At 38.9% G+C, this 12,491-nt stretch overlaps 2 protein-coding genes across 2 annotated transcripts; one reads left to right on the top strand and one right to left on the bottom strand.

The window, feature by feature from the left end:
- Nucleotides 1-2,411: 2,411 nt before the first annotated feature.
- Nucleotides 2,412-4,805, top strand: LOC119484879 (complement C1q-like protein 4). The gene is made up of 4 exons (XM_037764050.1): nucleotides 2,412-2,505; nucleotides 2,917-3,096; nucleotides 3,848-3,979; nucleotides 4,098-4,805. Exons 1-4 carry the CDS (start codon nucleotides 2,412-2,414, stop codon nucleotides 4,397-4,399), a joined length of 708 nt encoding a protein of 235 aa, XP_037619978.1. The 3' UTR covers nucleotides 4,400-4,805.
- A 653-nt stretch (nucleotides 4,806-5,458) lies between these two features.
- Nucleotides 5,459-11,990, bottom strand: LOC119484878 (erythroblast NAD(P)(+)--arginine ADP-ribosyltransferase-like). The gene is made up of 4 exons (XM_037764049.1): nucleotides 11,821-11,990; nucleotides 9,801-10,470; nucleotides 5,584-5,729; nucleotides 5,459-5,482 (listed from the first exon to the last, which is right to left on the bottom strand). Exons 1-4 carry the CDS (start codon nucleotides 11,893-11,895, stop codon nucleotides 5,459-5,461), a joined length of 915 nt encoding a protein of 304 aa, XP_037619977.1. The 5' UTR covers nucleotides 11,896-11,990.
- Nucleotides 11,991-12,491: the final 501 nt, after the last annotated feature.

The raw sequence follows: 12,491 nt of genomic DNA, 5'->3' as shown, positions 1-12,491 counted from the left end.
ATATATGTAATGTGCTTTAGCTGGTTTCAAGAAATGACACGGCGTCAGTAGTCACTCCTTCACTTTGCTAAGCTTATCCCCTTATAGTTCAGTGCCTTTTGCTACATGACCAATCAGTGCTCATTGTTATTCATGTCATGGCATTTATTCATTTCATGAAATTAAATTTATATTTGCAAGAGAAAAATATAACAGGCAGTGAAAAAAAGCCAAATTATACAGTACTGATGAAACTACAGTACAGGATACATCTTTATTCCTCATTCTATACTTACTGACAACATTATGCTGTGATTCTTAATGCTCATATAATGTAACTTTTCACGCTTTCACGAATCGAGTATTCAACAAAGCTGTGTAATAAATACATAAAACATCAAAAAAATGCTTTTCTTCATAATTTGAAGATACAATATTTGGGGAAATATAAATGAATATACATTATAATCCTCTCAAAACCAGCGTTAGCTTTAACAGACACTGCTGTGTTTGTATAAGCAATTATACAATTTGATCAGTGTATTATAATACATATTGTACATACGTTTCTGTTGCAGCTATGCTACCCATAACTGTACACGTTTAGAAGGGAAATCTTTTTTAACTTCAATCTTCATTGATTTTTTTAATACACTATACATGAAAACTACAAGTAAAAAAACAAAAGAAACAACCGGAGTGAATTTACAGTATCGGAAAATAAAAAAACAATTTCTTAAGCATATGTTGTCAGTGAAAAACTGTTTAAAGCTAATACCCCTCACATAAGACCTGCTGATTTCCTGAAATAGCTTGGATACAATTTCACACCATAAAGGGCCCTTGTAGAACAATAAACACTCAGCGCACACTCATCCTTCTACCTGGACCCTCCTTGTAATGTGACACTGATGGCATTTATGGAGGAACTGTTTTAACAATGATCGTATGGTGCACATGTTTAAAGATAACGTACCTCTCCATATCTCACACTATAGGCCTGAGCTGATAAACATCTCCTGGGTTTTGTGTGGAGAGTGCCATTGAATTTCATAATAGCCTGTATCCTCTGCATTGCCATGCTCAACTCATGAGTCACTGTGATCACTGAGATCTCAATACAGTGAAGATAATCCAATAAATGAATGCTATATAGTAGAACTTTTGTGGAGTAATTATTAGTATTTTTCATACTGTGAAACCCTCACCCTTAATGGTACAGTATTACAGAAGTGCAATGTCTTAACCGTAGGTAAGAAGGTAGCTCATTCAGCTCCTGTGACCTACAAAGTGTCTTTAACGTTCCATTTCAAAGCTGCTTCCCCGCAGTCCATCTGTGATTAACAGAAAGACGTAAACACCGGGCTGAACTAAGCCAGGGCCTTCTTTGCTCATCTGTCATCCGTTTCCAATAGGTGCAGAGGGGTAATGGAGCTTATCATAGACACCAAACTGAGCGATCCTATCAGCCAACCTGACACCTCTGACCTAAAGACCAACTTATTATTATATACAGGCTCTGTAAGATACAATCTTTTAGAGATTTTGATATACACTGGGGAGCTTATCAGGATGATCCCTGCTGAAAGCTGCCCCTCACGAGGTCACACCTATAGTGGAGGGGAGAATGAAGTTAGGGAAATGGACCACTGGGCTGCCAGTTGACTGGACACAGAGATCTCCACCCTCTTGGAAATAAAAGTGATGTGAAAAGGAGCAAATTTTACAAGCTGACATTGTGTGTATCACTGCATACTGCAAGGTCCTCTCTATTTGTACAGCCTATTTTTACCTATTATCAGGATTACTAGTGGTTTAAACGCTGGAATATACGATTTTACGTGGATACAGATTGAAGAGGAGATTCTGTGCTGGACTGCAGTGAGTAAAGACATTTTTACAAATAGGCCACATCTAAATTTTCTTACAAGCTATTATTGTGGCAGTTTTATACGGGCTATTTCTCCAACATTAAAACAATTGTGTTTTACTCTCTTTTTTTAAGCTTGTGAGCATGATTTTGCATCGTTTTGATACCGTTTGTCATTTTAAATTTCTGGTATTACCGAAATTGAAATCCAAACTAGAAATAGTTTGGCATAGTAATAGTGTTCACCAGTGTAATCAAAGCTGAGCTTTATTAAAGGACAGAAATATATCTGCTAATTGAAACATTTTCTCGACAATGAGACCATTAATGGAGTTGTTTTTTTTAACTTTTGAAATTAATTGGTCAAATAACCCGATTGTATTCAAAGAAACAAACAGTGAAATTAAACAAAATAAAATGACACCTTGATAAAACAACTTTTTCTACTGACTCGAATCAGGTGTTTTTCATTCATTCACATTGTCTTTGGTTTTATAGAATAAAATACTCATGTTCATTCTCACAAACCACTCTGCCTACAGATATTCCCTTGTGCTGTGAGATGAGAGCTATAGCATGCACTCTGTTCGTCTTGGGCCTGCTGTGGGACAGTGTGAGAGCTGAAGACACCATCAGCAGCCTTCGAGTGGCAGCAGGTAAACCAAACTATTGACAACTTCACATGCTGAAAAACAATTGAGGGGTTTTTGCTGTGCATTGTGGATCGGTGACAAAGATACTAAAAAAGGATAATTATATTGTGTGTTGACTCTTCACTTTGTCCCAAACCTATACTGGATAGAAATATTACAGCAAATTCCTCCAGTGAGATCTCTTTAAAGTCTTTGATGAACATAGATATCGTTATTTGCCCATCACACTAACCCACCCATTAAACTCTTTCAAATTTGTTGTATGAAATGTGTGTAAATGTTGATGAAATGTGTCGGCCTACATTGCTCTTTGTCCGTGGAGTGTGAGTGTGCCAGTTATCATTCTAATCAAACACAAAACAGCAACTGATTTCAAGATTGATAACACTCTTTTCCTTTCTTCCACATCTGTAGCAGCGTGGGAGGGGGAGCTGACGTGCGGAGGGTGGGACTGCGAGTGCACGTTCAAGCGCCAGCGAGGCTGCTGCTGTGCCACCCTTGAGCTCCAAAAAGTAGAGGATCAAATCTACACGAGAGTGATGGACCTGTCGACAAGGATTTCCCAGTTGGGTGACAGCCTCCTGGAAGTCATAGGTACTGTGGAATGTGATCACGGGTAGATATAGACCACATAATCACGAAAGTCCATATTCATGTGATTATAGCCGTTGATAAAACTATCTGTGTTGTTTTGAGTCTATTTACTTATGGGACTGCCTGAAACAAAATCTCACCTCTTTGATATTGTAGATGTGCAAATGTCCATTTTTCTGAGCACTTTAAAGATGTTTGGAATTTTTTTTTCATCTTTAACGCCAATATGTCTGATCATCCATCCTGACATTGTGTTTGTGTTATATTGGCCCATTTCTGTTTTGAAGGGAGGTTTGCTTTGTTTTGTTCTGCTCTGACCAATCAGAAGCGAGTGACACAAAAAGCTGCGTTTGTTATAAGCAGTTCATTTCACGTTTTCTTTTTACATCGATGAAAAAAATATGTCTACTTAATAGTTGTAAAGTTTAAATTACACGATAATAAACGCAAAAACTTTTTAATGCCACTAATTTCTTTAACGCATTTATGAAATCGATCTTTCAGAGGTTGTAGTGGTAGGTTAAATAACGCTCCAAATTAGTGCTCACTTTTGGAGAGGAAAAAACTGGCATGGCCGTTTTTAAAGGGGTCCCTTGACCTCTGACCTCAGGATATGTGAATGTAAATGGGTTCTTTGGGTACCCACGAGTCTCCCCTTTACAGACATGCCCACTTTATGATATTCAAGAGAATTTTGAACAATGTTGAAGACACATCTGACAGTAATGACATGAGGGTGTGTTTTTTTCAGGAGGGATGAGGGTTGCATTCACAGCCTCCATGAGCTCCAGAACAAAGTGCTTTGGACCTTTCACCGGAAACATCCCCATTCCTTATGATGTCATCACCCTCAACCATGGGAGGGGATATAACCCCGCTCTGGGTAAGTGCTGTATATACTGTATATATGTGTGTGTTGTCCAACCATGATTCATGTGATGGCTGGATTTCCTCCTGAATTAATAGCAACTATTCAATTTAAAAAATGCTCTTCGTTCCAGGTATATTCACAGTTCCTCGCCCCGGCCTGTACTCCTTCTCCTTCTCGGTCTACAGCAGGGTGGGCGGGGAAGGCGAGAGGATGTACTACAAGGTGCATCTCATGAGAAACGGGGAGGTGGTTGCATCCACTTGGGAAGACAACAGAGAAGACACAGAGGACAGCAGCTCCCAGACAGTACTGCTGTCGCTGCAGCAGGGAGACCAGGTCTATGTAGAGCTGCTGAGGGGCAGGCAGCTATGTGGCAACGTTGAGGGCCTCAACACATTCTCTGGCTTCTTGATGCACCCAACTCTGGACTAATATTGATTTATTTGACTGTGGTTTAACATGTCTGCCTGATCCAAAGCTTACATTTGTTTACTAGTTTGTTTCTTAACAGTAACGATGAAATGATCTGAACTGGAAATACATAAGGCATGATAATATATTATATGTACCGCACTGTGTGGGCTTTTTTTAAACTTCAATACAAATATAATCAAATGCATTTCTGAGACTTTGTTTAAAGACTATTTTTGTTTAATGAATGGTGAAAATGACACTCAATATCAGCTGGCGTGTAAGCAATTATTTACCTATTTGTTACTCTGATGACTCCAGAGTACTATACAACACCAGATTTTCAATAATAAATATATACAGTACATAAGCCTACATTTTTATAAAGCAAGCATATTTTCCCACTCCCATGTTGATAAGAAAAATGTGTGATTAATTTGCGATTCATCTCTAAACTATAGACAATCATTTAACTATCGTCAATCATCAATTGTGATTAAATATTTGAATCGATTGACAGCCCTAGTACTATTTATTGTAGTTCTGTTATATCGTGTAACATTTTACATGTGCCTCTATTTTTCTCGTCTCTCACTATCGTTCACACATTTCCTAATAGAAAAAGAAATAATTTAATCAGAGTATTTTGATATTACAGATATGAAGCCATACAATACAATATTAACAAAAATATAAATTACGGAGAGAAAACAATAATGCAAAACAGACCAGACACATGTATAACTTTATTTCAAGACTACTTACAATACACATACATAAACTCATCTGATACCAAATAGTTACAAACAAATAAAGAAAATTGTCTTTTGCGTAACATTATAGTGTACACAGCTATTGTTTGCCCGCTTTTTGAAGGCTGTGTCAAAAAAAAAAGCACTACAGCGCTTAAAGCTTATCAGGGAGGGCTTCTTAGCAAAACGTAGAGCAGAGTTGGTGACTACTCATGTGTTGCATTATTCTGTACAGTACAGCAGAGAAAAGAGGGAACAGCAATCTCACAAACTGTAAATAACTTCAAGTGTAGATGCTCCTTAAAACAATTTACACATACGTAATTTCTTAGGAACTAGGTGTTTCCCAGCCCTGCGGAGGTAGAGGAGAGGATAGATCAACCCAAGCCAAATCATCATACTGTAAGCCAATGGCTGCCAGATACACAGTGTTTCCATGTCAATTTTCCCAACCAGGAAGAACATAGTGACCGAGGGCACAAAGCCGACAAACGTAGTCACCTGGAAGATCAGGACCAAGTTGAAAGCCCTTTTCTTGATCAAGTTGGATCTCTCCCTCTCTCCTTCCCCTGGCGAGGGCTGTTTCAGAGCCCTGAGAACTGATAAGCAGCAGAAAGAGTTGACAATAAAGACAAGCAAAAAACAGATTGCGGTCATGCCCATTGAGTTCACATTATCAGAGCAAAAGAACATTTTGGCTATACCAGCCAGGGTGGTTCCCATCCAAATAACACAACAAATGCTCATTCTGTACCGCAGAGGTTTGTACCTGAGGTACAGCATGGGGTGTACGACCGCAAGGTAGCGTTCTACACAGAGAGAGGCCTGGAATTGAATCCTGGCTGTGAACATTATGTTGATGAGTTTATTCACCGTGTCTGCCACTATATATTCGGAAAAATGTTGTATGGTCAATAAAGGTGCCCCCAGGAATCCATAAAGCAGCTCTATGATGACCAAATGGAACTCAGACACTTCCATCCTGTCTGTCCAGAAGACAGGAGATGATATCATCAGCCACAGCACCCAGACATTAGCGGGCAGAGAGATGAGGACATAAGGCATAATTGCAGGATAGGTGACAGGAGAGTTCCTACAGAGACCACACTCTGTGAGGTTCTTCTCTCTTGCTGTGAGGTTTTGCATGTTTCCTGGAAAATAGTACAAGGGGGAAAGAAAAACTAGTGAAATGTAGTGTAGAGGTATGCATTTTCATCATTCTGACTCAACTCTTCAATTCAGTAGAGTCCGTTAAATCTAGTTGTCATGGGGGAAATTGTGAGATATGTCATTGACTTGTACATAGACGTGTTTTTTCTTCATTTATTTGCCGATATTCAAAATCTGTTTAAAAAAAGCTTGAGAAATGCATAAACTGTCCAGTAATCATGCTTTTTGCCTGCATCACTAAATTGACTTTCTTTAAACTAATCTGCACTAAAGCTCTGACGGTGTCAAGAGCAATTACTAATAAAATCTACAATTCACAAAATGAAAACAGGCAGTGATGAAAAGAGACGAGAAGAGAGATGTACATGATACGTGACAACTCTGCTAACAAAATGTAACCAGAGAAAATTATTTCATTTCATTCACTTACTGTTCCACACATTAACTTGAAAGGTAAATAAAGTGTACAGTAGAAACCTGAAAGCACTGACCTTGTGTTTCCCCGAGTTTGTTGGAAGTTTATTCTCAAACGTACAGCAGGAGCTCCAGCTTTAATCACATCATCCACAAAACACCTGTTTTCACCTGATGATCAGTAAACAAATCATTCGCTGGCATGCAAAACCTGTCGATGTGTGCACTCAATTTGACTAAAGCGAGTTTGGTGTTCATCAGCTATTGTGGTAAATGGAGATTAAGATAAACAGAGCTGCATGCAGCAACCATGGAAAGGTGGAGTATTGCGTGCAGGAAATGCATACTGTGATGTTTGCCGTGATCCTAATCTGTTCTCTGCTTTAGTTCAGTTTTTGCACAACCTTATACCTTGTTCCATACATGTTTTCATATATATATATTTGTTGTCTTTTATGTATTTACACTACATGTAATTTCATCAGTTTAATCACAGTCAGTAAAGGGCGTCATCAAGAGCATTTTCAACCACGCTCATTGGGACGCTGTAATTGGCAATGATGTATTTAGTGTAATCAAATATAGTCATTCTTGATAGACTTAAACCTGCAATTGGCAGAATATTTTTGGCATCCTTGGGCAAAAAATTCCATAATAACCTTTCAGCATATTGTAATTCAAGTGTTCTGAGAGAAAACTAGACTTCTGCTCCTCCTCATGTCTCTGTTTTCAGGCTTTAAAAAAATGTAGCCCGTGAAGGGAGACTTTGGCCAATCACAGGTCATTTCAGAGAGAGAGAGCGTTCCTATTGGCTGTTCATTCAACGGAGGCAGCTGTCAGTCACTCCCAAACTCCGATCAAACGGTCAGACTAAGTAGGCCTGATCAAATATGAATCACTGTTCTGTTATTGTAATGTCTATTTCTCGCCTCAAATGTTTTCAGAAACATCTTGTCTTGTACTGTTTAGCTGTAAAATGAGAAAGTTGGTGGTGGGCGGTGCTTGGTATTTCCTCAACTGTTCTCAACATGGCTGCCGGGTCACAAATTTTCTCATTTTACAGCTAAACAGTACACTACAAGATGATTCTGAAAACATTTGAGGAGAGAAATAGGCATTACAGTAACAGAATATTGATTCATATTTGATCAGCACTGCCTAGTTTGACCGTTTGATCAGAGTTTGCTAGTGATTGACAGCTGCTCAGAGATGGCAGGCTCCTGCGTCAGCTATGATTGGTTGTTTTCCTCCGGTCTGTGAAATCTTGCAGATGCCATTAGGAGCACCGGAGGACACCGCAGGACACAGAGGCACATGATTGTTTTCAGATTACCTGTCTCATGCACTACTGTCAGGATATAGTGACCGTTTTATAAAAATAACTTTTTTTATCAGATTTGCTCCATTTCTACCCGCTGCTGCTTTAAAGGATCATAATGGTGGTTTTGCAGGTTTTAACCCATTCAATGACACTAAAAGTAAAAGAACAGAATTTAGAAATTTGTAATCGACCACAGTGAATCTTCTGAAACTTTAACTCTTTAAGAATGTGATGGTTGCACCATTGTCTACAATTTGTCGACATAGAAACCTGCATTTGCTTAAGCTGCATATTAGTTTTCCTCATATTTTTTTTCACATACACATACACATACATGTGATTGGTGATGCACTTATAATAACAATATTTATCCTGCCATTATTTCCAGCTGCCCACCAGTGGCCAGTGTTGGCCAAGTTACTTTAAATTAGGTTTCATTTACTCAACAGCAAACAATTGTTACATTACTTTCTGTTACTCAGCTCAACTCTGTCAAAGGTGCCTTCCAGCAGCTCAAAAGCTGCCACACCAACACATCACAACTTCTATATTTAACATTTAGAAATATAAAAATGATTTTCTTCTGTGAGTGTAACACAAGCTGTTAGATTTAGGTTTTGAACTTTAGTGTAAGCAGGTGAATAAAACATTACACAGGGAAATGAGAGCATACAAGCAACACTGTTGCATTTAGCAGTTTAATGTCAAGTATTCATTTAGCAAGAGCAGGAATTCCAACAATACAAGTCTCAAAAAATAATTGTACAAAGTAAATAATATGTTGCTGGAGAAGTGTGTAAAACATAAGCACATAATGATCAAACAAACCCTAAGCATAAAGTTAAGGATCGTAGAGAATGTGTAGCTATAGGTTGTATATTATCTAATTAATTCAGTTGCGTTAAGAGAGTTAGCTGCTAGCCATTTGGGTGTCCTAGGTGTAATTGCTTTATGGTGCTCCCCCCCCCCAAAAAAAACCCAAAAACAAATAAAAACAAATATTTGTTTGGAAAAATAACTGTTCAATTAGTCACACACATAACGCTTTGTCCACACAGGGAACGTCAGGAGCACATGCCTTTCATAATGGCCACTCACGCTAAAAGTAGAGGAGACCTTGAATCTCTAGAAGAGACGCAGCTGAGACAGGCTGTGTGGTTGCTCTAACCTGTTAATACGGACGCCGAAATAAAAAACAACAGGTAACACAGCCGCCACACACTGCTCACGCGGGCGGTCTGGACGAGCTAGGCTCGAGTTTGTCATGGTACGTGTCCACCGGGGCTGCCACTAGACACAACACACTTGGCACCTGATTGGACGAAGGCTTTCCCTCCGTGGGCTGCTGTTCCCAGCTTTCAAACCAGAAACAATATGGAGGCTCATTTGGAAACTTTCTTCTCTTATTTCACGAAAATAGTTTACCGAAATGTGTTTCCGAAAACATTTGAGGCGAGAAATAAGCCATGCAGTTGTTGAATCTGTCTTTATTTTGGATAAACAACGTTTATTTTAAAAGATTTTCTGGAGTTTCGAGAGGCGGCGAGTCGCGTCGGACGCCGTGATTTAGGTAAAGTAAACTAGCCCTCAACTTGATGCAAATGAGGAACGGCCGTTGTAACGCTATTATGGTCTATTGATGCCAACGGTTGTGGAGTTGTACGCTTCATCATTATCGTCATCATTAATATTGTTATTGGTATGGTGATAATCATAATTTTGATGCCCCTTCTGGTGCGTGGTACCCCTGAATGCGCAAGTTTACAGTTCAGACTGCTCTCTTCCCCGGCACTCTCCAACTCAAAGAACTTTTTACAATCTTCCAGACCTGGAAATTTATCACTTTTCACCACAGTGAACTTCTCGTAGGGAGGGATGAGCACCTCTGCCTGTCTGTTATTTTTAGCTGGATAGTTTTTCAAATAAGCACCTGAACAGGTCCTGATTTTAAAGCAGGTCTCATTACCAAAGTGTGTCAAGTGTGTTTTCTTAGAGCTGGAGGTAAAGGAGCCAAACCGAATTGTTTGGTTCTCTTTGCCAGTAAAACTATTATGGACTCGTCTGTAAGTATCGTAACAGTTGTTATTGCTATTCAAGATCTGTATGGCAGATGTCAGCAGGTAATGTAAAGAGTGGAACTGGAATGAGGAGCCATATTTGCTCCTACTTGTCCGGACTGCAGCATTGAAAACCTTGTACACATCGTTCCCTGTATAGACACAGATTGCCAGTATGTGATCTTTGGTTAGAGCCTTATTCTCTCTCTGTTCAAATTTCTTGTCAGCACAAACTTTTGCCTCCTTCCAGGCATCTGAAAATGGGCCCTTGGTCGTTTCTTCTTCAAAGTATTTGTTCTTGACTGTTTCCATCATAGCGTCATCGCAGCCACGATACATGTCATCAACCGAATCTTCAACCATGCTCAATGGGAAGATCTAAAAGGGAAACAAAGACAAACATAATTAAACAGACACTGTTAAAACCGTCCTTTATTACTATGAGTGTCTATATAGAAACCTGGCCTGGATGGTGAAAATAATTTCCTGAGTGAGGATTGAGAACAGGTTTGTCTTTCGAGCTGTCATGCAGACACAAAAAACCTAAGGAACCCATTGGTAGTAACCATGTCATACTAACTTGTTGCGAAGGATGCTAAATAACTTAACAAACTTACGCTAACTTTTAGCGATAAAAAAACTGGCATGGCCATTTTCAAATGAGCACCTTGACCTCTGACCTCAAGATATGTGAGTGAAAATGGGTGCTTTGAGTCTCCCCTTAACAGATATGCCCACTTTATGATAATCCCATGCAGTTTGGATCAAGTCATAGTCAAGTCAGCACACTGACACACTGACAGCTGTTGCTGCCTGTTGGGTTCTTGAGTTTGCCATGTTGTGATTTGAGCATATTTTTTATGCTAAATGCAGTACCTGTGAGGGTTTCTGGACAATATTTGTCATTGTTTGGTGTTGGTAAATGATTTCCGATAATAAATATATACATACATTTGAATAAAGCAGCATATTTGTCCACTCCCATGTTGATAAGAGTATTAAATACTTGACAAATCTCCCTTTAAGGTACATTTTTAACAGCTAAAAGATGTGTGATTAATTTACGATTGATCACGATTAACATGGACAATCGTGATTAATCGCGATGAAATATTTTAATCAATTGATAGCCCTAATAAGAATATATAATCAACAGCAGAACAATGGTTATACCCATGCAACAAATGCTAAATGCAAAATGCAGGTTCTGTTAATGATAACTGGTCCTTCATTCTGTTTGATCGCATTTTATTTACACTCATGCACTTGATCTCTAAATTAAGAGCATTGATCGTTAAAGATTATATTGATAACATTTTTATGTTGATAATCATTTTTTAAAAATAACACATCCATAGAGCTTTTAGTAAAGTGCAGAATAAAAGTATGACTTTTCCTCAAAAACATTATTATGACTGTGAAATAATCATTTAAAATGTTTTGGCGTGTCCAAAATTAATGTTTTATTTAACTCTGTGTAAGATATCTGACGTTTAGTTCCCACTTCTAACTTCAAGGCTTGTGAGGCAGTAGTATAATGACTTCAGTATCTCTGTGTCGTCAGTGATCAAGTTGCCAGTTAATGTGGAAAAAACAGTTGAGTTTGACACTGTTGTCTCCGTCAGGCTGTCCAAAGTTATCAATTCTACCTTTAAACTTTTTCTGATGTGGTTCACTGTTAACATTTTATACATTTTTGGGAAACCGATTTTCACATGCTCCACTCACCGGCACGGCGTCTGCAGGCAGCATCCAGCAAAGGAGCAAACAGAATGGAGCAAAGATCAGCATGTTACCCTTCATCACTGCAGTCAGGAAAACTGTTGAATCTACGCACACACACACGAAACAAATCAACAACAATGAACTGCATCACAAAAATGTACGAAAGCTGATTTGAAAGCTCAACTCACCAACTTTCAGTCTTTCAGAATGAGAAGATGTTGCGCACTAAGTGAACCCCGAAGGTGGAAGGTCTTGATCAGAACACCCATCCTCAGCGTGTGTTCACGCACACACACGAAACAAGTCAACAACAATGAACTGCATCACAAAAATTTACGATACCCCAGATAAGAGCTGACTCTGGGCCGGATCCGCCTCCAAACCGTGAGATCCGAGTTACAATCACACCGGTTTTACTGCTCTGATGCTGATAGGGCCCAGTCAGGCGCTGTATACAGAACCATAAATGGTATCATTATAACCCTTGACCATCAAAACATAAGGGTAGACATAATTTTTTCTGCTACAGAATATTGCTACTGAATCGGGACCTCATCAGTTGTAACATGTTTACATTGACAATGAGGTAAGAGTGGGAAAATATAAAATAATGGATAAACCTGGTAAAGAATACATTTCTTAGGAAAGTTTTTTGAGTTTTCGTATTATTTTGT

The sequence above is a fragment of the Sebastes umbrosus genome, chromosome 3 (assembly GCF_015220745.1).
Source record: "Sebastes umbrosus isolate fSebUmb1 chromosome 3, fSebUmb1.pri, whole genome shotgun sequence".
Classification (NCBI taxonomy): Eukaryota; Metazoa; Chordata; class Actinopteri; order Perciformes; family Sebastidae; genus Sebastes; species Sebastes umbrosus.
Note: the sequence above shows the minus strand (reverse complement) of the source record. Positions and strands in the feature narration are given on the sequence as shown.

Coding starts and splice junctions, on each gene's coding strand:
- LOC119484878 (XM_037764049.1), bottom strand. CDS start 11,895: ATGAAGGGTAACATGCTGATCTTTGCTCCATTCTGTTTGCTCCTTTGC. Junction 5,730..9,800: donor GGAAGAGAGCAGTCTGAACT/GTAAACTTGCGC, acceptor GCTGCTTATCAG/TTCTCAGGGCTCTGAAACAG. Junction 5,483..5,583: donor CGGTCACTATGTTCTTCCTG/GTTGGGAAAATT, acceptor CTACCTCCGCAG/GGCTGGGAAACACCTAGTTC.
- LOC119484879 (XM_037764050.1), top strand. CDS start 2,412: ATGAGAGCTATAGCATGCACTCTGTTCGTCTTGGGCCTGCTGTGGGAC. Junction 3,097..3,847: donor CAGCCTCCTGGAAGTCATAG/GTACTGTGGAAT, acceptor TGTTTTTTTCAG/GAGGGATGAGGGTTGCATTC. Junction 3,980..4,097: donor GGGATATAACCCCGCTCTGG/GTAAGTGCTGTA, acceptor TCTTCGTTCCAG/GTATATTCACAGTTCCTCGC.